At 38.3% G+C, this 25,924-nt stretch overlaps 1 protein-coding gene across 1 annotated transcript in view; it reads left to right on the top strand.

Moving 5' to 3' along the window:
* Positions 1-2,067: 2,067 nt before the first annotated feature.
* SGCZ (sarcoglycan zeta) overlaps positions 2,068-25,924 on the top strand; it is a 579,653-nt gene continuing 555,796 nt past the window's right edge. Inside the window, exon 1 of the mRNA XM_034442790.3 lies at positions 2,068-2,908. Coding sequence (XP_034298681.1) covers positions 2,870-2,908 — 39 coding nt within the window. The 5' untranslated portion in view covers positions 2,068-2,869. The remainder of the gene's footprint in view (positions 2,909-25,924) is intronic.

Genomic DNA, 25,924 nt, shown 5'->3' with positions numbered 1-25,924 from the left:
CTGATCACCAGACTTGTTGTTATATTGTACTTTTTAAAAAATAAATTACTAAACAACTACATACAACACTTGGTGGAATGGAGGGAGTTTGCCCAAAAGTGCTCACTGAGTAATTGCTCCATCAGGATTCTTGTCCCGCACAGAACCATAGACAGCATATGTCTTATAGAAGTTAGCCCAGGCTGAACTGACATGTTCTTCATTCAGCCTTAAGTCTACAAAAACACCTTTTGTCATGAAACTTGCGGCTCCTTTTGTCAACCTCTTCCTGTCTCTGTTGTCTCTGTTCCTAGACATTGCCAATCGTTTTAGACTTCCCACCAAGATAATGGTCTCACAGCTTTTGTACAGCTTGAGGCTATCTAAGATGGTGCTTGTATAAAGGAGAAAACAGTACCTGCTGAATCTTAGTATAGGTAAGGAAAACAATTTATGGTGGCCTCACTCATAGGTCAAGGACAAGATGAAAAGCAATAGCTGGAGGCAAAACAGAAAAAAAAAATGTTGCTAGAACATATTTGTGCCATGGTTAAATGCAAGTGAGAACATGATTTCAGCAAGATGCTTGACAGAAGACAAAATGGTTCAGTTGGAACTTCAGTTGAAATGTTTTGCTCCATCCTTCTTAAATTTTATTGTACTCTGTAGGTGCCAACATGAGTAAGCATCCAATCATAGGTAAATCCTACAATACAGAAATCCTGTTACAAATAGAGTGAAACTAGCTAAAGATGCTAATGTGAAGAAAAAGCTTTTGTGGTGTGGCCAAATAATTGAGAATAACAGGGACCTCCTCAGTTCAGTCCCCAGTAGCAACATTGTTTTATATTCATACCATTTCTTCAGGGCCCAGGTCTTCATTGCCATTGGACAATCAAGGCAAGACAATCAATTAAATCTACTAAACAGATATTGTTCTGAGTGCTGAAGGGAGCTCTCAGATGAAAGGGAATAGAAGGGGAAATTGCTATGATAACAAAACTAATAAATATTTTGAATTTCAACCATGAATGACCAGCACATATCTACATCCACAAAGTGGCTGGTGCTAATCATAGTGCTATTGACCCCTTTTTCAAAGTAACAAATGTTATTGAAACACTACCCCTCCCCCTCTCCCTCCCTCCCTCTCTCTCTCCCTCTCTCTCTCCCTCTCATTCTTGCCTTCTCCTACAGCGCAGAGCCAAAACTTGCTCTGCAGGACAACTCCAAAGGAAGGAAGCCACTGAGCTTCTTCGCCTGTCCTCCTGCCCGCTCCGCCGCCAAAGGAAACCCTAATGAGTTTCCTTCCGCGAAGGCTCCGAAGTAGCTTTTCTGCGACGGGAATTAGGACCCGACGGCGCGGTGGGGAGGGGGGAGGAAAGGAGCTTTTGTGGGAAAAGGAAATGTTGCTTTTTGAGAGAGGCGAGAGATCCCCTGCGAGCTGGCCCTGAGAGGCGCCAAGTGAAGTCGGTCACCTGGTGGTGAAGGACAGTAAAACAGAGAAGGGGAGGGAGAGAGAGAGGGAAGTCTCCCCCCCCCCCGTCGCCGCTCTTGCTTGTCGGGCAAGAAATCCCCCCTCGGAACCCGTCCCAGCAGACTCTTTTTCTTTCTTTTTCTTTCTTTCTTTCTTTCTTTCTTTCTTTCTTTCTTTCTTTCTTTCTTTCTTTCTTTCTTTCTTTCTTTCTTTCTTTCTTTCTCTTTCTTTTTCCTTCCTCTCCTCCTTCTCCTCCTCCTCCTCTTCTTCTCTTTCCTTCCCCTCCTCCTCCTCCTCCTCCTCCTCCTCCTCCTCCTCCTCCTCCTCCTCCTCCTCCTCCTCCTCCTCCTCCTCCTCTTCTTCTTCTTCTTCTTCTTCTTCTTCTTCTTCTTCTTCTTCTTCTTCTTCTTCTTCTTCTTCTTCTCTTTCTCTTTCCTTCCTCCCCCCCTCCTCCTCCTCCTCCTCCTCCTCCTCCTCTCCTCCTCCTCCTCCTCCTCCTCCTCCTCCTCCTCCTCCTCTTCCTTCACCTCCTCCTCCTCCGCCCCTCCCCTTCTCTCTTCCCCTCCTTTCCCCTCCTTCGCTCTCTCTCTCTCCCTCTCCCGCTCCAGCGGTTGGGTTGCTTATCCTGGAACCAAAAAAAAAAAAAGCAATCCAGAATCCAGAAGAGAGTCTCTGCAGGACTTGGATCCGTGTCGCTCCGGCCGGGAAACGTGGACGCCGCCGCTGCCTTAAGCTGGCAGGGGGGGAGGCTCCGACACCTTGCGCCGGGGGTGCCCAGACGCTCGCGCTCTTCAGCGGGAGGAGACGGTCGGAGCCTGGCGGTTTTGCTGCATTGATGCCGTCCAGGGAAGACCGGGGAGCTGCACCGCCTTTTGCCTTCGGAGGCAGCGATTGGCCGCTTGCGGAAGCTTCCCTCGCCTTGAGCCTGCCCGGCGTGATTTCGCCGCCTTCTGCTGGCTCGCCTCGTCCTGCCCTCCGCCCCTTTGCCTCGCTCCAGGACAGGATCCCCGGCTCGTGGGCAGGAAAGATCACCTGTCGCTTTTCATCGGGGAGGGAGATCTAAGCAGGCGCGGGGGAGGGGACGGAAAGGAGAGGAGAGGAGAGGACCGAGGGGCCGCCGGAGGGGATCTAGGATTGCTCAGCCAACCTCCGCCGATCTCTGGGACTGTGGCAGCGACGGAGGCGATTCCCGGGGAATGAAATTCAGCCGAGCAGCTGGGATTTAGAGGAGACGGCGGAGTTTGGGCTGGAAACAGAGAGCCTAGAATAGATGTGTGATTATTATTCGAGATTCGGGTCCCCCCCAGCGAGCAATTGGCACAACTTCGAGAGGGGGTTTTCCGCCGCCGCCGCTCTGCTCGCGCCTCCCGCCTTTGCTCGCCCTCTCGCCTCCGGCTCCTTCAGTTTCGGTTTATGGACCGCTCGCCCCATCTGGATATTGAAGAGCTCAAGGTACGTGCTCTTGGTCCGGGGCCGCGCCAGGGAAAGGGGGCGGCTGGGTCGCGCTTGGTCGGCTTTTTGCCTCCTCTCGGTTTCCCCTTTGGTTTCTTGGCCCGAAGGAGTTGGAGGCGCTTTCTGGGCGCTGGGGGGGGGGGCGGGGGAATCGGGATGTGGCGGCCATAGGCGCGCCCGCTCAGGCCACCGATCCTCCGCGGGAAAAGCAGGAGGAGGAGAAGGCGGGGGAGGGGGGGAAGATGGGGGGTGAGGGGTGGGAGGAAGGAGAGACCGCGAAGAGAGCGCTGGGGGGACGGGCTCCACACGGGCGCCCCTCCTTCCTCTCCGGCTGCGCGGGCAATAGGCGCGATCCTAAAGGGACTCCGGAATTCAGCGCCTTCAGCACTTCGGACAGCGCCTCGGGCTCCGAACGCGGGAGGTGCGGAACCGGCGGCGAGGTGGCGGTTCTCTCTCTCTGGGTTGAACTATGAGGCTGCTGCTTTTTATCCCCCCCCCCACGCTTCGAGACGGAACGACCCTCCTCCCGCTCGCTGTCCCCTTGCCTAGCGGTTTGAAAACCGCGCAGCGCCTCGGATCTCTCCCAAGAAAAGGCGTTCTTCCGGAGGATGAAGCGGCGAACCGGTGTCGTTTCTTCCCGTCCCGAAGGGTGGATCTCGGGGTTCCCCTCCGCCGATCGCTTCCTTCCGAAAGTCAGCCTTCCTCCCAAGCGCTCGCAACGCAAGGCCGTTAGGAAGATCCAGCGGGCATTCAAGCTCAGCCCTGGGATCTTCTCGAGACGCCGCGATGCCATTCGGGGACAAGGGAAGGGCAGGTCAAACTTTGAATGGGGATCGCGGAGTGAAGATTTTTTTGGGTTTTTTTTCTTTTCTTTTTTAAAAGTGTCCCCATCAGATTTCTCCTTCTTTTAGGTTCCGTCTTAAGGACCAAGGGGGGAGAGCTTCGAGCATGCGCGGGGTGAAGCTGCTGCTCCCCTCCCTTATTTTTAGAACATGTTCCCTACATCAAACGGAGCGGGTTTGGGGATCGAAGCAAGCAAGAAGGGAAGCCAGCGAACGTGCTGCAGAAATGGCAGTGGGGGAAGGAAGGGAGAAGGGAGTTGGAATAAGGGAGTTAGAAAAGGAGCAGGAGATGAAGCAGAAAGTTGAGGGGTATAAGGCAAATCTAAAGGTTCAGATGATAAAAATAAGAAGGGTAAAAACTCCGAAGGGGGAGGGAAGTAAAAAGGGGGAAAAGACTCAGAGCTCCAATGGGATTCAAATAATCTTTATCAAGACAAATGACTTGGTCTGACATCTTGAGGATTCTAAAACCTTTGTGAAAGAATAATCATCTTACTTTCTGGATTTCTTCATTCTCTGCTTCCCCCATTCTTTGTTTCTCTAAAGTTAAGTTGGAATTTAAGTGTCAGTGGGTCATACCCAAATAGTATGTTTCCTGGTTTTAATATTAATGTGTCCTCACACCAACTTTTTGTAGGCTGATCCTTGCACATGTCTTCAGAAGCCAGCAAATGGTTTACTGAAAGCTCCAACCATGAATCAATGATAGCTATAATCATTTAAAAATTGTACATCCCCTGCTGAATACAGAGACTCTGTATATTTTATTTTGAAATCTGGAGGATGAGTTCTTAAAATGAGGGGTGCAGCGTTTCCAGCCTGCAAAGGACAGCCTTTTGCTGTTTGACAGATTCCTTATGAAGTTTGACATTAAAGTTCAGTGTGAGGATGGTGCTTTTAGCAGAAAATACCACCTTCCTCATGGAACAGATTCTTATATGGAAATTTCAAAGTAGGCTAGGTCTCACTGACAGTTTCCCTCTGTAGCAGACACTTTTTCTAAAGAGCATAGGTGGAGGGAGAGATGTTCCCATTAATCTTCTGATGAGCAGCTCTGCAATTAAGGCCATGCTTGCAGATGTTTTGGTGGGCGACCTTGAGATCAGCAGCTGGGATGACAGGGACTCCTGGTGCTCTTCTTTGCTTTGGGTGCTTTCCTCAGCATTTGCTAAGGTGAAGTTTATCCTCGCAGAAAAGTGAGAGGAGAAGAGGAGAATGGAAGGGAATCTGGTTTCTGTTATCTTGAAATTAAAGACATCCTCATTTCATCTTTCAGGCAGGACCATCCTGTTTGTTTCTGTACTAATGTAAGGGATCTGCTCTAAGCTGTGTATGTCAACAGGATTGTTGCCTGTCCAAAGGCCAGAAGGAAATAATACTGGTACAGGTTAGAACAATGGACCGGTTGGTTTCCAACTGCTTTTAAAATGTCATATTACTTTTTGATCAGAGGATCTTTGCCTAAAGTATCTTTTCTAGAGATGGACATTATTCAGAGATTGTTTAAGTACCTTGAAACTGTTTTGTACCTTGAAACTGTTTCCTGCATTCTAGCAATTACCCATAGAGGATGCTGTGGTGTATCTATGATACTTTTCTGTATTTAATCATGGTAGTCTGTGCACACATATTTTGTAAGTTTTGTTCACATCTCTGAAACTAATCTTTAAGACTGCAATCCTGTATCTCCTTATATTGGGGTGAGCTTCACTGAAGACAGTGAAAATCATTTTCAAATAGATGGACAGGGCTGTACTGCAAGCTGGATTAAAAGTGCAAGAAATTAGTTCAAGGCACCGAAGAAGACAAAACTTGCATATGCCATCTTTCTATTACTGTACATTACTGGGGTTAACATTCCAAGAGTGACATCATCAACATTTTAACTATTATTTTACTATTAAACCCTGTTACTGCCTAAATTATTCAGTCAAGGGATTGCTTGGTATCTAGATAGTAAGCATTACAATGTATGTAAGATTTCAGCTGTATGGCTGAAGAGAAGGAACATGACACCTGGAAGATGTCTTCAGTTGGAGCAAGTAAATCTAATGCCACCAGTGATATTTCATTTCACTAGCAACTTTTAGACTTCTTTTATTTCTTGCTGTTATTTTTTTTCCTTTCTAAATAGTAAATATGCAAAGGAGGTACATAAACAATCTGTAAAAATCAAAGAAACATAAATAGTTAAAATGCCAACAGCAACAAGAGATGTCTAGAGATACAAGTAATAATATCAGAATACCTGAGGTGAAAATATTATTGGTTAGATGAGGGAAACGCTGGCATTAGTTTTGTATGAATTCTTTTTCTTTACTATGCAAGCAGTCAGCGCAGTAACAAAAAATCTATTTTGTCTGCAAAAGTTCAGCTCTGGATTTTTTTTGGTAGAACTTGAAATTCAAATTGATAAAGAGGTTGTGGTATTAAGTGGCCCACTACAAATAAAGTGGCCCACTACAAATTTCTGTGGTGCTCTGACAATGATTCAATCCATCCAATGCTTTCCAATCGTAAAACAAAGTTGATGTCCAGCATATTTTGCTTTTGAAATGTATCCTTATAAGCAGGAAAAAATGACGGACTGAAGCAGAATTCTCATTTCTTCACATGGATTAGAGGAATGATGTACTGTTTTATCCTTGTGGGAGCCTCTGGTTTAGTTTTTATAATATACATTTCTTGGCTCTATTTTTAAAAGACATAATAAAGAGTATTTGTAGATCAGACTGAAGTTCCATCAAGTCCAATGTGAATTAGATGGCTCTAAGCCCACAGGCAAACAAGCAACATTTATTGTATGGACCCCTGTAACTGATAATACTTGGTGATTAGTCTTCAGAGCTCTGTCTCCTAATAATAATAGATAAACCTACTATACATAGGTAGTAGATCTACCCTGATCTTCATGTAAAGCTATTCTAGCCAATAGTCATCATCATCAACATAGGTTGGAGAAGCAAGTCCTCTATACAGATAAATTCTATCTGCTCTGAATCAACTGTCACTTTAATTCAGTGAAACATCCCACTCCAGTGATACGGTAGTAGAAGAACACAATCTCTTTAGCCTCCTTTTAATTTAGCCATATAATTGTTTCACAGATCTATATTTTATTTCCTCTCACCACCAGTACTATCCAAATAATCTTTTGTCTGTTATGAAAGGCACTTCAACTTCCAAATGCAAATATACCAGAGTGTTATCAAATGGCATTATATAGCGGGGCATCTTATTTTAAGCCTCTTTTTTCATTAGTGCTAATGTGGAAACTGACATTTTCATTGCCTCTATATAGCTGTCACCTTTTTCAGTCAGAGGGTGATTCCCCCCCCCTTTTCTTAATGTTAGCCCTCTTAGTGATGCCTTCATCATCATGAAGGCATAATGATATTTTATTACCATTACTCAACATTACCATATTGTTGGTAATATTACTCCATTGTGCCTCACTTGGACATGAGAAACCTCATTAATAAGAAACCTCATTAGCCATGCTGTTCCCCCAGTTTGACAAAAGAGGAAGCAACCCTGTTCAATTGATTCAATTGCTACATTTGGCCCAGTTCTATTGACATAGATCCAGTATCTTTTCTCCAGAGCAACAGTATTCTATCTGGATATGCCAGAGATTGAACCTGAAATCTTTATGAAATTCAGTGCTCTACCACTGAACTACTTTCTCTCCCATTAAAGGAAATTCCTTTGGGGAGTCTTCTCATTGATTTGATGTCATCTACAAATAGGAGTACAGCTGAAACATTGTTTCCTTCCAGCATCTGTACTGAAATGGAGCTGACTCAGCGGAGTAGTACCAAAGTACTACTTTATTATTATTTTTAAATGCTTTAAACCTGTCTTTCCACGAAAAATGCAAAGTATCTTGTTTTGAAAAACTACCTGAGCTATAAAATAACAATAACAAGAGCTCTCTAAGTACATCTACAGAGCATTTCACCAATGAAAAGTCATGTTTATTTGTTTATGTATTAATTGTGCCAGTTCTCAGGACAGGTAACTTGGGGCTAAAAATAAATATTTGCTCTGAGACCTGGCCATATGTATAGATGCTTTGTGTCATGGGGTATATCAACATATCCCTCAGCATTTCTGCTAGAGGTAGGAACAAAATAGCATACTGTATGTAAGGACAGAGTGGGACTTAGAGCAGTCAGATGCAAAGACCCCTTCTTACATGTTTGCAAATAGGAACTATAATTCTAGTGGCCTACAGTTGGTACAGTCATGGAATAAATTGAAAACAAAACAAAACTAGGCAAAAAGAAGGGGAAGAAAGCATTCTCTCTCCCTCCCTTTTGCAAATGCAAACCTATTTTCTGTCCTAGTAGCAATGGACAAGTATTTGTAAAGTGGCAGATTGCCCACTTCTTAACCTTCTCCCTCTCCTGAGGATTGGTGATCATGGTGGGATAAATACATCACCCTTCCAAATTCTGTTCTTTGATTTTCTATTCCAGGGATAAGCAGTGAAGGATCCTGCAGGTGGTTTTGCTTCCCCCGAGAAGCAAAAAGTGTAATGAAAGCAGGAGACCAAAAATATTACTCTCTCTCCTTTTAAGAAAAGAAGCAATGGGATAGAGTGGATTTTATGGCAATTATTGCTCCCTTCAATAGCAAAATCAGGATGGAACTCGCAAGGGAAATGAAAGAGATGTATCAGCATACTCAAGAGAGTCTTAAAATTTGCTGAAGAGTGTAAGCAACCCTTACTAAAAACCCTTTAAAAAGAACATTCTGAAATCAAAGCCCAAACTAACCAATGATGCTTTATATATTCAAGGAATAGAGTCAGATGGAGGGGAAAAAAACTTTAGAAAACTAGATAATAATTCTCTTATGACCTACTGTTTATGGTCAGAAAGAAAACAGCTTACTTATTAACCCTTAATAATAAAAAGTGTTTCTGGTTACATTTGCAGATGGCAAGTATGTTGTTGCAAATCGTACTTGCTTATCAAACCCTCATTTTATGCACAACGCGGAAAGAGAAATAACTAAAGTTAGCTTTCCTCTCAACTGTGAATCTCTCAAAGAGCACTTTCATTTTTCATTTGCTGCAATCAATGATCCCATGCTATATGAACATCTGTGTTCCATATTCAATGCTTTAATGAACACATTTTTACTAGAATGCTTGTTCCCTCTGTGAAGAAGATCTGCCCTCTAAGGAGGGGTCACAAGCATTTGTTAGAAGTCATTAATACTATAGTCATCGTCTTCATCAGGATTTACCAAATAAGGGTAAAGAATACTTAAGGAGGGTTGTCTTATATCAAGAATTACAAAATGTACTAGACATATACTTAGCTTCAGTCAAAAATTCCATACTTTGGTTTTCTCATAATTTTATTTTGGTTATTATTACTTTTAAATTGCTATTGAAAAAATTCTGGCAAGTCGCCTCGTGTCCTCCAAATAAGTATCTTCTGCTTTTCCTCATATAGAGAACAGTGTGGCTCAGAAATGCAAGGGGAAAAACTCTTTCAAATTATTCTTTGAAGCCAATGGAAAGACAGTGCAACTGACTTGCCATCTAATTTTCTGGGTATTTTGGCAATAAGACTCTACATTGGCTGATATCAGATTTTTATTTGCAAGCTTACAGCTTAGGTTAAGCTCTTTCCCAAGTCCATTTAAAAGTTTGAGATTCATTAAGCACTTAGCTCAGAGAAGGAATGAATAAAGCCCACTGCTGAGTGCCTCTTTGGCTGTGTGCTGCAATATTTTCAGAAATTCTGGGCGTATTGGAAAGGTCAGTTGAGATAAACTTGGAAACTAAACAAGGGGAGATGCTTCCCCCCCCCTTTGATAGTCTTTATACAGATTTGTGATGAAGCAGATCAGAACTGAAATGAGCAATGAGGAAAAAAAAATATTCATCCAGGCTTTAGGGTTCTATTTTTTTCTTTCTTAGTTTGTATCATTAATTCATATGCATCATATATGTATGCATGTATTTATGTGTGCATGTATGTATATTGTGTGTGTGTGTGTAGAGTATATAGATATAGAAATATTGTGTAGTTTTATTTTTTAACCCATGGGATATTGGAAATAAATTATGTAATGGTGGTCAAGAGTCTGTCTATCCATTTTTCCATGAATGGGCAATCTCTCTGGAACCTGAAGGGACTAAAGTTTGGTGTAAGGGGGAAAAGCCTAGCAAAGAAAGCTCAAACTAAAAAAAACTGAGCTGGATTCAATCTGGGCTCTAGAGAAAAACAGCCTGGAAAATGTCCCACAATGCAACATTACAAGAGAGCAGTTAGAAAGCAGATTGGAACATGGCTGATTGTTTGGAGAATCCTATTCTCTCTGGTCAGGTGACCCAGGCAAAGCAAATATGTTTCCCATTAAACACATACACGCACTCACAGATGTGACATAAGAACAGAAGGAATGCATACAAATACAGCACTTTTTAAAAAAAACAGACAGAACAAACTTGCCTCTCCCTATGGTCATTAATGGTAAATCACTTGGAAAGAATTCCAGAAGCCATACTGGTCAGGCTTTCTCTACCTTCTTTTATTCAGACAGATCTGGTGTTTTTGTTTCAAAGCACACCGATGTTAAGATTAATCAAGGCTACAACTCAGTACTCAAGGAGTGCAAATGACAAGATATTCACGATATCATTAAAACATTTACATGTTGTGACTTACATACATGACTCAATCAATCAATTTTATTTATGGCCAAAAGACTTCAAAGCAAGTTACAAATGTAACCTGAATTTAGCATTAAATAACACAGTTCAAATAAAATATTTATTAAGTATTACCCTGTTTCTCCCAAAATAAGATATCCCCTGATAATAAGCCCAATTGAGCTTTTGAGCACATGGCAATAAGACCAAGCACTTATTTCAGGGTTCAAAAAAATATAAGACAGGGGAAATACTGTAGATAATAGAGATATCATCAACTCATTCATCCATATACTACTAAAACTCCTATGTCTATTTGTAACTTTCAGTTGGGCAAAATGTTACCTTATAGGGCAAAACTTTGTTAACAAAGGTATCTCAAATGGGGCGGCATATAAATTTAATAAACAAACAAACAAATAAATAAATAAAGTACAGAATGTCATCCCAAGGAAATGAAATTAGGGGATTTTTTTTTGCTGCTTCAGTGCTGCTTCTGTGCTGCCATTGCCAGCCAATTCACAAGATCCTCATTTTCTTTAACAGCTTCCCAACCTCCTTGCCACTTTCTCACTAGCCAAAGGAGAAAGTGAATGGAGAAACAGAATGGAGAATCAGTGCTTGTACTCTGCCTCCCCCCCACATGCTGCCTCACTTCCTCAGCCATCTAGCAGCAGCAGCCACTTACACAACTGATGGGACCAGAAAAGAAGGGAAGGGAAAGCAAGGGAAATTTCTGATGCTCACAGTCAGCTTTCCACTGGGCAATTCGGAAGTCATTCCTACTTTCACTGATTTTTTTGCCCGCCTGTGGTCGTTCTGTTTCTCGGTTTAGGTAAGGAAATGTCTCTGAAACTGTGACTCAACAGGTCACAGGTTATTTAGTTTGTTAGATTACATAGTTTGTTACTAAAAGCCTTGTTTTTATAGCTAGTGTTAAAAATCTGGCTGTTGCCGCTGTTAACTTAGAATGTTCATCTGCAAGTAAAATTTTTACATACACAGAAGTACTCTTCCAGGTTTGGATTTTAAAATAGGTCATCTACTTCCTGCCAAAGTCTCTTACAAAATCCACAATAGAATAAAATATGATTCACCATTTCGAGAACATTACAGGGATACCATCTTTGAGAAATGGGAATTCTTTGAAATCTTCCATACAGCATATTTGGTCTGACATTTGACAAGACTATTCTGTACAGTGTTTGCTTAAATATCAAATATTTATGGAGTTGAAAAATATATCTATAGTTGATTTCAAAAGTTACAGGTGGACACAATGTTTTGGCTTTAGCCATTAATTCCTGAACTAAATTATCCCAAAGTCTTCAATGATATAATGAAATACTGATGACATACCCTTGCAGAATAAATAATCAGGATCAATGTCAATCTGGCTAATCTTTTGAGTTACCTGTTTAAACTATATATCTACGAAGGATTCATTTGAGATTTCCTGAAACAATCCTTTCTTGTTTTTTTTTAAAAAAACCATATATTTGCAACCAAAGGGGCTGAGGTGGCTCACGTGGTAATATGCTGGGCCTGCATACCACTGAGGTTGGCAGCTCGGAGGCTCTATTCCCATGAGTGAGTAAACTGCGGAAGGGACAAGAAAGGAGCCTCCCCCGATTGCCTACTGGCATTCAGGCATCCCCCAGGTAAAGGATAACACTGCCTGAAAAAACTCCTTTCACAGAGCCAGCCCAGCCACCTTGGTAATCCCTGGCTAACACGTGCCATACACTAAAAATAAATAAATATATTGCAACCAAAACTTAATAGTGCTTAACTAAACTGTGCTATCCAAGGGCATTGCCCAGTTCCCAGAGAATAACAGAATTTGGAACACAACTTGAGCATATCTGTGTCTCAAATCCACAATGGGACATATTCCATCATAATGGTGGGATCTATGTAATGATATCATTACCCATGTATTCTCATTTTGGCATCATTGTGATATGTCAATTTGGAATCATTAGCAGGAATTCACATTTGTTTTTATGTTGAGTATCACGATATACTGATTACTTTCAAACAAATGAAAATATCATAAGCCTACCATTTGTCCCTCCCCTCCCATCTATATGAAGATAAATTCAGTAACAAACGCAATGAAGTGGACATTTGAGTAGAAGATTTTACTCCTTATAGTACAGTAGTACAGAATTTTGTTTCCAAAATTTATGGGATTATTGAGATATGCTGGTTAGTTGTTATGTATATTATGATAGTGCTTATTTCAAGAGGATATAGAACATCAGGGCATAATAAATTTGTATGATCCTGAACATATTTGTACACATGTAAATATACTTAACATAATTTTATACTTTGAAATATTTAGAAGGGGGACACATAATGATTTGATAGATTTAAAAGAGACACAGAAGAAGCCTTCATATTTTAACTATGTTAATTTAATTGCTGCTACACATTCAAATACTAGATATATTGCTATAGATTTATAATATTTTCTTTAAAACATTTGATGCTTGGAACATCCTGATTTCCACTTTTTCCCATGCATAATCATTTAAATATTTCTTGGAAGTTTAGAAATTTATGGCACGGAGAGCACTTTACTAAATTTCACCTATCTCTGTGTTAATATGTCATGCAAATAGATTAAAACCACAGAGACACAAAACTGCATAGCCTTTTATTAATTCTGTATACACTTAGTAACTATTTTCTTGTTGCTTATAATATTGCTGGTGTGTTCAGATTTATGTCTTGCCCTTCAAAAATATTATCAATACAACTCAGAGTAAACTATGTGAAGTGTCATATATGATGCCTAAAGTAAAATGTAAAATATTGTCTTTCTGCAGGAGCAAATCTAGAATGGTAGCATTGAAAAAAACTGGACAACTTAAAAAAAAACTTACTTTCAGTCAGAAATACAATGGAATGAGCTTTTCACTGTGTGGGCTGCTTTGGACACAGTGATATCATCAAAGTGAGTTGGCAAGGCTGTCTGTGGTTTTTTTTTTTTTTAAAGCCAAGGCTCAGAAGAAGCACTGTCAAGACTATTCTGAATTGTGAAAGCTAAACTGGGACTTGCCCATCATTGTTTTTTTCCCATTGAAAATGGATAGAAGAGCAAACTGCATGTGTGATTTCTAAGACTCTGGAACATGCACAAATGGATTTGGGAGGTTGGGACTCCCAAGCCACAGGCTATCCACAAATTGCCCATTGTAATGCTTCTGAAAAGGATTGCAAGGCCAGGGCAATATAATGGATAATATTTCTTTCCTGATGGTAGCCACATAGACATCTTAAATGGCACATTGCAGATGCTCACCAGTACTTCTCTAAGATCTCCTGCCCTTCAAGTAGAATAGATTGTTGATTTCACTCAAGGCAGTTACCTACATAAGAACCACATGAGCTCATAAAGAATGATGCATGTATCATCTCAACTGCTGCCTCTAGGGACCTCAAGAATAATAATTATCTTCCTTTGATAAATCTAAGGAAATACCACTGCTGACAACAATTACTTAATATGATAAAGCAGGTCAAAGCTAGCAGCCTTATAGAAACAGATAGAGCTATGCTGCCCCTACATCTGGAAACTGCTTTTGCTGGAAATACTGCAGAGAAAAAGACTAGCATGGTTTTAACTAGGTATCGAAAAAGAGTTTTGGGTCCATGGGTTTCTGTGCATATTAGAAGAGGTCGGCATTCCATTCTTATCAGCACCAATAAAAAAATGAAATGAAATCATCATATCACCACCTGAAATAAAAGAAAAAGAAGATGCCAAAAATAATCTGTTTTTTTTTTTAAAGTTATTTAACAAGTTTTAACACTTTTGTGTATCATTTGGTCCAATTTTCAATATCCAGATGAAATATGGTTGCATAGTTAAGAATAGTATATTACAAAACTAGCTACAGATGGAGAGTTTTGAACATTCTTCTGGCACATAGTAGATTGATGGTATTTGAGAAGTACAACATATGGCATAAGGAATGTTAAATGAGGAAACTACAAAAAGCTGATTCAGCACTTTTCTTTAGTCTTGAAAAACCTACTTCAAAACCAAGTACTCCTGAAAAATCTACTCACAGTTTCAGATCATAAAGATATATGTAGAATTATTTCTTTCAGTCAAACTGAGCCAAGCCAAGTCGAGATTTGGTGTGCCATCTAGGAGGATTTTTTTTTGTTTTGCTGGTAAAAATAAGTAGGTGGTTTTATTTCAGTAACATGTTCGTCATTCCATAATACAGAATACAAGTCAGTAGCAACTGACATATTTTTAGCATTATGCATGCAGCATTTATTCATAGCTTGCTTTGGAGTCAGGAGAGTGTTATGTGGTTGCAACTATCTGACTAGTTTGATAGACAATCAGCTCTTCTCTCTTTTGTCCTCTTTTTGCATGCCTCCCCAACTCTTGTCATTTTCACAAAGCTTGTCATCATCAGTGTTGGATAAAAGACAATTAACCTTTGCAGTTCACCTCCTGCATATTTAATCTTCAAACTCTTCCTAATTAAAGGTCATACAGGAATAAAGTAACATCAGGGAAATTTTTCTTCTTCTATTGGATCAAGAGGTGTATAATACTGATAAAGAAACAGATCCTAAATCCCAAATATTAGACCAAAATCCCCACCACACTCATCTGGGTGCAAATCTCTTTGCTCATAGTGAGCCAACCTTCAGAGTCAACAGGTCAAAGATTCAAGATCCAGCCATGCAAGTTCACTCTGGGAGTTAGACATGAATATATTTTGAGGGGAAACGTCATCAGCTCCCTTCAGAAAGCAAAGGAAGCCAAAAGGAAACTTCTTGTTTAGAATTCTGATTCTAAATTGTTTCTTGAAAATTTTATCCTCGTGTGAAAAAGGTTTCTCTTATTTTAGAAACAATTTTAGAATTTCTTTAGGCTGAATGAAGATTTGGCAGTCCTTTAAAAGTTCTTTCAAATATATGTAGAAATAATTCAACATATATATTTATGATCTGAAACTGTGAAATAGATTTTTCAGGAATACTTGGTTTTGAAGTACTTGGTTCTTTGAACTTATTGTGGCAAAGCTGCCTATGGATATTTGTTGTTGTTTTTCTGTTGTGCACCTATCCATCATTCTACAGTCAGCATAACTGCAGAAGGTTCATGATCTGAAAAAATCACCAGGCAAGGAATTCTATCATGGCTGTTTTCTGTCATCTTATAAGAGGGTGGGTTTTACACAAAAGATGCAGATCACTGAAGAAGTTATTGTTCAAGGAAAGAAAAGATAATCACACAGAAAAAAAAATCACAGCCCATCTGTGAGAACAAATTCACCAAATGTTCTTCTCTTTGGACAAAAAAACGCCAGCTTTTCTCCATCACTTGGAATGAAAATGGAAACTATATACAGAAATTGTCTTGCATTAATCTTCTGAATTACATTCTTTTTAAAAATAGATGTCAAATATGGGTTAGTCTGTTGTTTATTCCTCCTAAGTGATGGAATGCATATAGCAGTATGTTGCTTTGCAAGGTAATTTACAGATTAGAAAGAGATCTTAGCTTGTACAGAATAGCTTGAGCAAATTTGAGGTAAAACTGGAGTTTGGTATTATTTATGGTATACTGTGCCCAAAGTGACTCGTGACTATAATTCCCTTCTCTGGAAATTATAGTGATATGTTAAACAATGGAATTGAAGGAAATGAGATAAATGTTAGTGATTAAGGAAACTGAATAAAAAAGGTGTAAAGGGTATGAGGAGTTGAAAAATGGTGAGGCTGTAAGTGTAGATGGAGTCACTGCAGAAATATTAAAATACAACTAAAGTTTGTTTATGAATGGCTAGGTAAGTTGAATAATAATTATTAAATGCCTATGCCATTCATATGGATGATTGTGGGTGAGGTTGCATTTGTACCTGATGATTTGAAGAAAGCCATTGCTGTTCACCTTTAAGAATGAATTAAATAGCAAGAATGAATACAGAAAGTTAGCTTGTTAAGTATACCTAGGAATCATAGACTCTGATTGAATATAAGAGGTAATAATGAACAAAACTTGGGAAGGTTCATTGCATTTTTTATGCTGGGCAGAAGTGTGCAAACCAGATTTTTAAGTCTTCAGCAGATCATTAAGAAATATAGAAATATGTGCATATAAATGTATGGAATGTTTAGTGAGGAAGCAATTTCTCCTTGGTTGATTAATATCTGTATTAATAAATAATATGAGGAATATTTGTGATTGCATTAGAGTGTGTTGGCTGGGAACATGAATGAACATGAGCTTTTGTATGGAGATGATGCCATGTTGCTGGCTGAAAATCCAATTAATTTTCAGTGAATTTTAGAAGAATTTTATGATGCACTAAGAAGTATGCATTTAAAAATTAATGAATCAAAGACCAATGCATTCGTATTTAACAGAAAGACTGGAACAGATGTATAAATGGTAAAAACTAGAGAAAGAAGATGCATTTGGTACTTGGTAGGTAGGGTTTTACTAAAAGTGAAAATAAAATTTTTAAGACATTAAAATTTTGACCCAAAGATGGTGGGTAGCATGTGGAGTGTTGCAAAAATGATTATTTAAAAAAGGGGCTTAAGAGTGTGTTTCTCTTTTCTATTTTAGGGGACTGAGAATTGATATCAGGAGAAACAAATGTTGAATATACAAGGAATGGGGTACTAAAGTCATGTGATAAAACGAATAGACATAGGGTCACAATCAGATACTGATTAAGGATTGAATGTAAAAATGATAGACAAGTATGAAAAAAATATTTTGATATGATTTGTGTATAAAAATAGAACAATTAAGAATGAAATTGTAAAATACATTTATGAAAGAGGAAAATGGGTCAAGGATATTTCGCTGTGCCCTTAAGATAGCCAGGCCGGGCTATCAATGTAATGATTTTAAATTGGATGTTTTACATTTTTGGGGGTTTTAATATTGAGCCAAAATTATTTAATAATTTTAAATAATTTTAATTGTTGTTTGTCTTTGTGCTTTTAATAGGCTGTACACCGCCCTGAGTCCTTCGGGAGAAGGGCGGTATAGAAATAAAATAATACTAATACTAATAATAATACTAATAATACTAATACTAAAATAATACTAATAATACTAATACTACTACTACTAATAATAATAATTAACGAAGGAGACAACAATAATTTCTTGGAGCGAGTTCATGAGGTCACCAAAAAGAAAAATTTATAAGATTCTATGTGGCTATGATATAAGCAAGACTAATTCACAGAATTAGAAAGATGTGGATAGGTATAGTTAATGGTGCTGGTGTAAAATACAAGTAACTGTGTATCAATGAGGAGCAAAAATCATGTACACATATATAGACCTACCATAGCATTCTCTTTCAGAATAAGCAATGTAATGAGAACAAAAGAGTAAGGATGAGTAAACTAAAGAAAACAACAGTCTGAAATAACAGTGCAAGGGGCAGGAGGAGTAAAACTGAACCAACAAACAAACTTTACACATAGGTCTGTCTATTAGTTCAGTTTTAAGTAGGAGTGTCTGGGTTAGACAAGAAATGCTTAAAATTCTATTGTATTGCAAGTACATTAACTATACAGGATACTGGTTTTTTTCATAAGGCAACAGATAAAGCTATGTCTGTGTATAAGTTTTCTTTTTCCTTTTTTTCTAACACCCCCCCTCCCCCGCTTTCAGGATATAAGTTGGACACAATAAAAGGATGATGCAAATAAATACAATGCCCAGAGTATTGGAATATTTCATTATTAAGCATTTGTAGTTACTCTGACTAAGCACTTCAATTCTGTATTAAAATAGAAGCTTTGCTATGGTCACTACCTTTTTAGCTGAAAATGTTTCAATATTTGAAGGTCTGGTTAAAAAGAAAATCCATCAAAGTTGCACTTATTCATGGCTTTTTACATGGCTTTTTATACTTATTCAAAGTTGCACTTATTCATGTATTCATACCATATCCATATTTTCAAGAAATGTCACATTCTGCCAAAATTGTGATATTCAAATAATTTAAGAAAAAAAGGCAAGAGGAAAAAAAAAAGCAATTTCAGTATATTCAAAGGCCCAATTAGAAAATGGTTATCCCAAGCATCCACAATGCTCTTAGAATATAAAGCTTTAAGAGATTCAGCTAAATTTCATGCCCATTTCATGGATCATTAAGACTAGCCTGGAACTCAAATGCTGGCCTGATCCCCTTTCAGTATGGAACTTTCATGTATTGTATCATTTTCTGCTTCTTTAATTGACTTCCTAGAAGTTCATTTCCAGGTGTCTAATCTTGAGCATGACAGAGTAGACATGGCTGTACGTTGTGCATATTGCATATGAAGAGACAACAATATAATAGGTAAGGCTTTTTGGTGTGTTTTTTTTGTTGTTGTTGTTGTTTAGATAATTTATATAGCTTCCCATCTCACTGAAGTGACACTGGAGAGTATGCAAAGATTAAAAATACCCAGCAATTAAAACAGTAATCCATGATACTTGAGATAAATGATATCTGTCAGGTATCAATGAATCAATGAAGGTATTAATGAAGGAAATGAAATTTTCTGACAGAACAGTTAATCAATGGAACAACTTCTCTCTAGAAGCTGTGGGTGCTCCAACACTGGAGGTTTTTAAGAAGAAATTGTACAACCATTTGTCTGAAATGGTATAGAGTCTCCTGATTGAGAAGGGAGTCAGACTAGAAGACCTCCAAGGTCCCTTCCAACTCTGTTATATCTATCAATTCTAAAATCCTATACATGACTGTAGAGACTAAGGAGAATGGTTTTGAAGAGGGATGGAAGATCCATTACCAAGATATTAAACAGAAAAATATGGCTTAAGCCCATGCAAAGATGGAAATTTTCTAAAAGCAGGCACCCCCCTAATGAAGATAAAAGAAGACGGAAAGAAAACATACAACAGACTTACAAGATTCTGTTACTATAGCCATTCTAGTAAAAGTGGCACTAAGTTTAAGAGGTGTCTATTTCTTGATATGGTCTTCCTTCAGGGTTGACATCAACAGATCTCACCTAACCTGGCTTGTAGACAATTATTTAATTCTATAAATAATTAAATATAATTTAATTATATAAATATTGTTATATAAGGTTACCCATTATATACTTATATTGTATAATGGGTAACCTGCCACATTACCTTCTTGTTGTTTGGCATCTAGTGAACTGTCAAGATCACATTAGTTCATCTTTTCACCACCTTCCTGCTACCTATTTGATCGAAAGAATGAAGTGGAGAGAGGATTTAGTTTCTTTTTTTTTCTTTTCAAATCTCAACAATTATGATTATTTTAGCCATCTCTATTACAAATTTGTCTTATCTCCACTGGATGTTTGGACAGATATATTCTATATTCTGTTCAGAAATCATTAAAGCTGATTTGCAAAAAAATGGGTTCTGCCCAATGGTGGGTTTCAAAATTGTTTACTACCGGTTCTGTGGTGTGGCTTGGTGGGCGTGGCATAGCTTGGTGGGCGTGGCTTGGTGGGCATGGCAGGGGAAGAATACTGTAAAATCTCCATTCCCTCCCCACTCCAGGGGAAGGATACTGTAAAATCCACATTTCCTCACGATTAGCTGGGACTTGGGAGGCAGAGAATAGATGGGGGCGGGGCCAGTCAGAATTTTTACTACCGGTTCTCCAAGCTACTCAAAATTTCCGCTACCGGTTCTCCAAAACTGGTCAGAACCTGCTGAAACCCACCGCTGGTTCTGATGTAGTGGGACTTTAACTTTAGCTTATCATAAATCTGTACACAATTACTCAAATGCTACATCATTTTTTATTTATGAGAGAGAAGTTCCAAACAAGAATGAATGCCTCAAAAAGTTGATAGAAAGGGCATAGGCTTGTACTTGTCCTTTATGCAAAACCTACTTACATGTTTTTTTAAAAAATGATATTAGGAAATTTGATTTAAAAATATTGTTTCTTATAAAGCTTCTTTCAACAAATATGCACTTTCAGGAAAGTTGCTTGCCAAAGCTCTGTGTATTAATAAAATTTTCAAACAAGAATAGTAAGTATTTTACTTTAGTAAGTATTAAAGTATTTTCACTTTAAAATAAGTGAAAAGAATTTCAACCGGTCTAAAATGCAGGAGCCCAACTGATAATGGATGCCACTAAGCATTTTCATGTAACATCCCAGCTTCAAAACTTACACTGGTGAGCAGTTATTTCCTTGATCCAGTTCAAGGTGTTGGTCGTTGCTCATAAAATCCTATATCACTTCAGACCTGGATGTCCTTGATACCAGCTATTTCCTTAGGTTTCTGTCCATTGAATCACAACCTAGAAATCTGGTCTCCCTTCAGATAGCTTTTCTTCAGATAGCTGATTTCCCTTCAGATAGCTTCAGAGAATGTCATCTTCAGAAATCCAGGGATGAGACTTGTAAATTGTGGTTCCCTAGTTTACACTAGCTTGTTTCTTGTTAAAGTCATTCCAAAGAGCTGGAATTTGGAATTGTTGTGAAGAGGGAAGCCCTCCCCCCCCCGTAGACTATGTATCAATATTTATTATTCCTTCAGCATTAAGTTCATTCCTATTTGAATGTTAAGTTTTTCATCTTGTTATTCTTTTGTTATTTTGATGTACTGCTTTTAATCCTCTTAGCAGAAAGAGTTTTGTAAGTCTCTTTGAATCTTCGTAGACTAGTGTGGCATATAAACACTTTCCCCCCCTTCCATTTAATCATATCCAATTCTCAGAAATCTCAGGGAACAAGTCCTGTCGGGTTTTTTTATTTATTTTAGCAAGCTTTTTCAGAAGTGATTTGCTTTTTCCTCCTTCCTAGGACTGAAAGAAATTGACCAACTTTAACCACAAACTGGCCCACCAATAATAATCAGCACTAGTAAGTAAGTGAATGGAGTATTGCTGCTGGTACAGGTAATCCTCAATTTACAGCCATTCACTCAGTGACCATTTGAAGTTACAATGATACTAAAAAAAAGTTACTTATGATAGATCTTTGCACTTATGACTGTCACAGTGTCACTGGGCCACATAATCAGAATTTGCGAGTCCGGCAACAAAAATTTATTTCTAATGGTTGAAGTATCTTAGGATCATTTGCAACTTTCCCAGCTGGTTCAATGTCAATGGTGAAAGCCAGATTTGCTTAACAACCACAGTATGGAAGATAATAAAATCAGGTATGTCTCACTTTACAATGACCTCACTTAGTGGTGAAAGTTCTAGTCACAAATGTGGTCGTAAATCAAGAACTACTGTACTACTACAGTAAACAAATAAACCTGCTTGCACACCTATCCATTCACATCATGCAATGCATTTATAGATTTTTGTGGTGCCATTAGCAATAAACAGCTCTAATCCTCTAATGATACACAGCAATGGAGCAAGATAACATCTGAATATCCTTAGCTGAGCTATTTCAGCATGATCATCTATCAGGAAAGCTAATTTATAACATGGGTGTCCCTTTTAACCATCCTTTACATCAACTTAAGTAGAAAGGCTAAAGGCCTTCTTCTTGTGGATCAAGACAGTGAAGGTCTGATGATGATCCTTCTTAGTGACAAGCTTCAGATCACCAAATAACTTGCTTATCCCCTGAGTTTTAGTGGGCTCCCTATCTCATTCCTCATTTTAGGAGGGTAATTAAATTGTTATGGGGTGTGTTTTTGTTATGTGTTCTTTTCATTTACGATATTTGTATTGGGTGTTTTAGTAGGTTGGTTGAGGAGGGTTTGATTGTATAGCATTGTTATTTTGAACTGTCTTCAGTCTTTGAAGTGGGTCGTAGGCAAATATTTGTATACATAAATAAATAAATTAGGTACATCTGATGCTCAAAGGTAGATTTTCACACCTACCCCTTTTCTTCCACTGTGTTGCCACTTATGTCCTGAATTGTTAGGCTGAGGCCAAAGCCATTCTAGATAGTAACTGGAAATGCATTATAATATGAATTAGGGTGGTTGATTTGTAAAACAAATCTATCATGATTTTTTTCCCAGGGGGAAAAATGTAATTTGTCAAAATTTAATCTGCTATAGCACAAGCAGACATAATTTATGGAGTGTGTTAATTCCCATGTTGAAATATTTCTATGTTCAAATATCTCATACAAAAATATATAAATTTTGGAAGGAATAATGTCCAGAAATTGTTCACTGGGTGCATTTTCTAAAATCCTTAGCAAAGTTTAGGAGCTGTAAGATTCTGTTTTTGGAATAAAGAACAAAAGGGTGGGGTGGTTAAAACTTTGAATTTCAACAATACCTTCGCCCAGGTTCACCTGGTGCACCAGTTGCGCCCTTTTCTATACAGAGATGCGCTCCGCACAGTCACTCATGCCCTTGTTACTTCTCGTTTGGATTACTGCAACTCCCTCTACATGGGGCTGCCCTTGAGGTGCACCCGGAGGCTCTAACTGGTTCAGAATGCAGCCGTGCGGGTGGTTACGAGAGCTCCCCATTACTCCCGTGTAACCCCTCTTCTACGTGAGTTGCACTGGCTACCAGCGGTCCTCCGGATCTGCTTCAAGGTGCTGGTACTCACCTTTATAGCCCTACATGGCTTAGGTCCGGGGTATTTGCAGGACCATCTCCTACCCGCCTCCCACTGTCCTGTTCGATCTCACAGGGCTGCCCTCCTCAGGGTACCATCAGCCAGACAATGTTGGCTGGCGACGTCCAGGGGTAGAGTGTTCTCCGTGGGCACCCCTGTCCTCTGGAACGAGTTACCCACTGAGCTTCGGACGGTGCCTGATCTCCGCTCCTTCTATCAGGACTTAAGACCTGGCTGTTTCAACAAATGGGTTGACCTTGATCCTTGGGTTTTTCTTATTTTGATTGTCATTGTTTTAACTGGGTTTTAATCATTTTGATCTTTTATTATTGTATATTTTTAATTTGTGTTCGCCGCCCTGAGTCCTTAGGGAGAAGGGCGGCATATAAATTTTTGGTAAATAAAAATAAATAAAAAATAAATACAGAATGAAGCAAAATATTTGCTAATATCTAAAGGATATTTTTGAACAATGGTTTTAAATTTTAATAGTGTCTGCCTCTATAAATTGACTGTTTTTAAAAGATATGAAAGAGGAAGAGTTATACCTGACAATTTGAGACTGATTTCAAAATGGACTTAAAAAGCTATAAGCTATAAGAATGATGGAAAAAGAAGTTACATGAACAGACAAAAGAAACCGGCTGATGTTTTAATACTTAAAAGGACAAGCCAAGAGAGTGACATGGATATTTTTCTTATATTAGATTTATTAAAAAGGGCTTGTTTAAGTTTTGAGAATTTTGTAAGGGAAAAAGAAATGAAAAGAAAACAAATTATATAGCATTATTTGATTGGAATAAATGTCAAGACTGTTAAAAGTAAAATAAAGAAATACAAAGTTGGTTTATTTGATCAAGGTTAAAATATATATGATGTTATCTCTGGTAACCCTTAAAGGACTTTCGCTCTCATCAGTATTGAAATGACAAGGTTTTATAGATTTATTTATAGATAAAAGATGGGATGTGGGAAGAAGAGATTATTTGTTGTATTTTAAGACAAAGTGATATGTTATGAAAATTATTTATACTTGTTGTGATGAAGATGGAAGTCACTTCTTTTTATTTCTTTTTTCTTCTTTAATATACTTATATTTTTAATTTTCTTTTTAGTCTTTTATTTTTCTTTTAGTTTTTATTATTGTAATTTTAATCTTTAATAAAATTCCTATTAAAATAGTCAAAATGTGAAATAGATTTTAAATACAGAGTTGATATGAGGGGTTTACTATTCATGATGTTATTTTAAAGTAATACTATAGTTTAATTTGCAGGAATCTACATACACATCACTGCCTTCCATTTATAGGTGAAGCAGCACCAATTTATATAGCTCGTTGTATTATAGAATGGAATCAAAACCATATATAGATGAGCACTGCGTTTCTATAAAAATGCATGGTTCTACCATGAAAGTGTCATCTGCCTACTATACAAATTATCTCTAATTGGATACAGTTCACCTTAACTCAGCTTGAAAAGTATAAAAAATATGAATGTTATGAATTGCTAGCACACATTTCAGAATACAAATGAAATATGCTAAAAAATCAGTAGGAGCACTATTTCTTTATTCTCTTCACTTTTCCATTGAACATTGGAAATGAATAGAATAACAATTTTGTTTACATGTTCAACTACAAGCTATCTGAGTTATAATCACAAAAGATGACTTTGCAGAATCTATACATTTCCATTTTAGAGACATTTGATGGACAATGTTATAGGCCCTCAAGGGATGTCAGCACCTAATCAAACTTGGCAGGTCTTGAGAAAGCATGGTCAGAACTGGTTGATATTTAGTTGAGGAACTTGATTTACTTCAAGGTCCATAGATTAAATTAGGAAGTGAAAAAAGATCCAAAATATTTCAGAAAAAGTAATCACACATCATTTTTGTAGTATATGTAATCAACAAGTGATTACCTCAATTTATTGAAGTCTACTTATTTAGCACAGATGTCTGTTTTTCATATTTAAGAGTATACAATAGCATACAATAATTCATGTAATAATTATATTTCTATATTATTGAATCATGTATGAATATAGGAAGTTTCTAAGTAGTGGAATTCACTAATATTGTAACCATAGCTTGTCCAGGAAAGATTTGACTGACCCTTATTTTAATAATTCTGGAAATACCAAATATCTCCTTTGTTAGTGAACTTAGAGAAAAAGGTATACAGTGATTAAATAATAGAAATACAGTGGTACCTTAGTACTTGTTAATTGGTTCAGGGAGAAGCAGCGAGTATGAAAAATGCCAAACAAGCCATGTGACTTACCAATTGACCCTTTGTTTCAGCCAGGAAGGACTTACGTCTGTCCTTTTATATGTCAGCAACTTTCCCAGCATGGCCAACCTCTGTCCTCCCTCTGCAGCCATCCCCTTTTTCCTTTGCAGCAACCTTCCGAGCGTGTCCAACTTCCTGACCATTTTCTGCAGCTTTTCCTATCATTGTGCATCGAGTACCAAACAAACAATGAGTACCGGGACAACATTTTCATGTCAAAATTCACTCATTACCAAATTTGTTGAGTGTTGAAGCAGTTGAGTATTGAAGTATCACTGAATTTTAGTTCTTTAGCAAGAAACTGCAATAGCCTTCTTTTAAGTTTGAATAAGTATTTTGGAAACTTTATAAGAAACTCTGTGTTTCTAATACCACTAGTCCCTGTTCAGTGACCACAAATGGGACTGACAACTTGGTCAGTTTGTGAAACAGTTGTTTAGTGAACTTAGCTTATGATCTTATTTTGGCTTTCCTTTGCTTTACAAACCTGCAAAAGTTGCTAGTGTGAAGACTGGTTGTAAAGTTACTTTTTCATCACATCAATAACTGTAAAGGGTCACTAAACAAGGCAGTTGCTAAATGAGAACTAAATGTAGCAAATTCAATATATGATTCACATATATTTGCTGTGGTGACCATT

The sequence above is a fragment of the Pantherophis guttatus genome, chromosome 8 (genome assembly GCF_059756535.1).
Source record: "Pantherophis guttatus breed Tessera chromosome 8, ASM5975653v1, whole genome shotgun sequence".
In the NCBI taxonomy this organism is placed as follows: domain Eukaryota; kingdom Metazoa; phylum Chordata; class Lepidosauria; order Squamata; family Colubridae; genus Pantherophis; species Pantherophis guttatus.
This window is presented reverse-complemented; position numbering and strand designations above follow the sequence as displayed.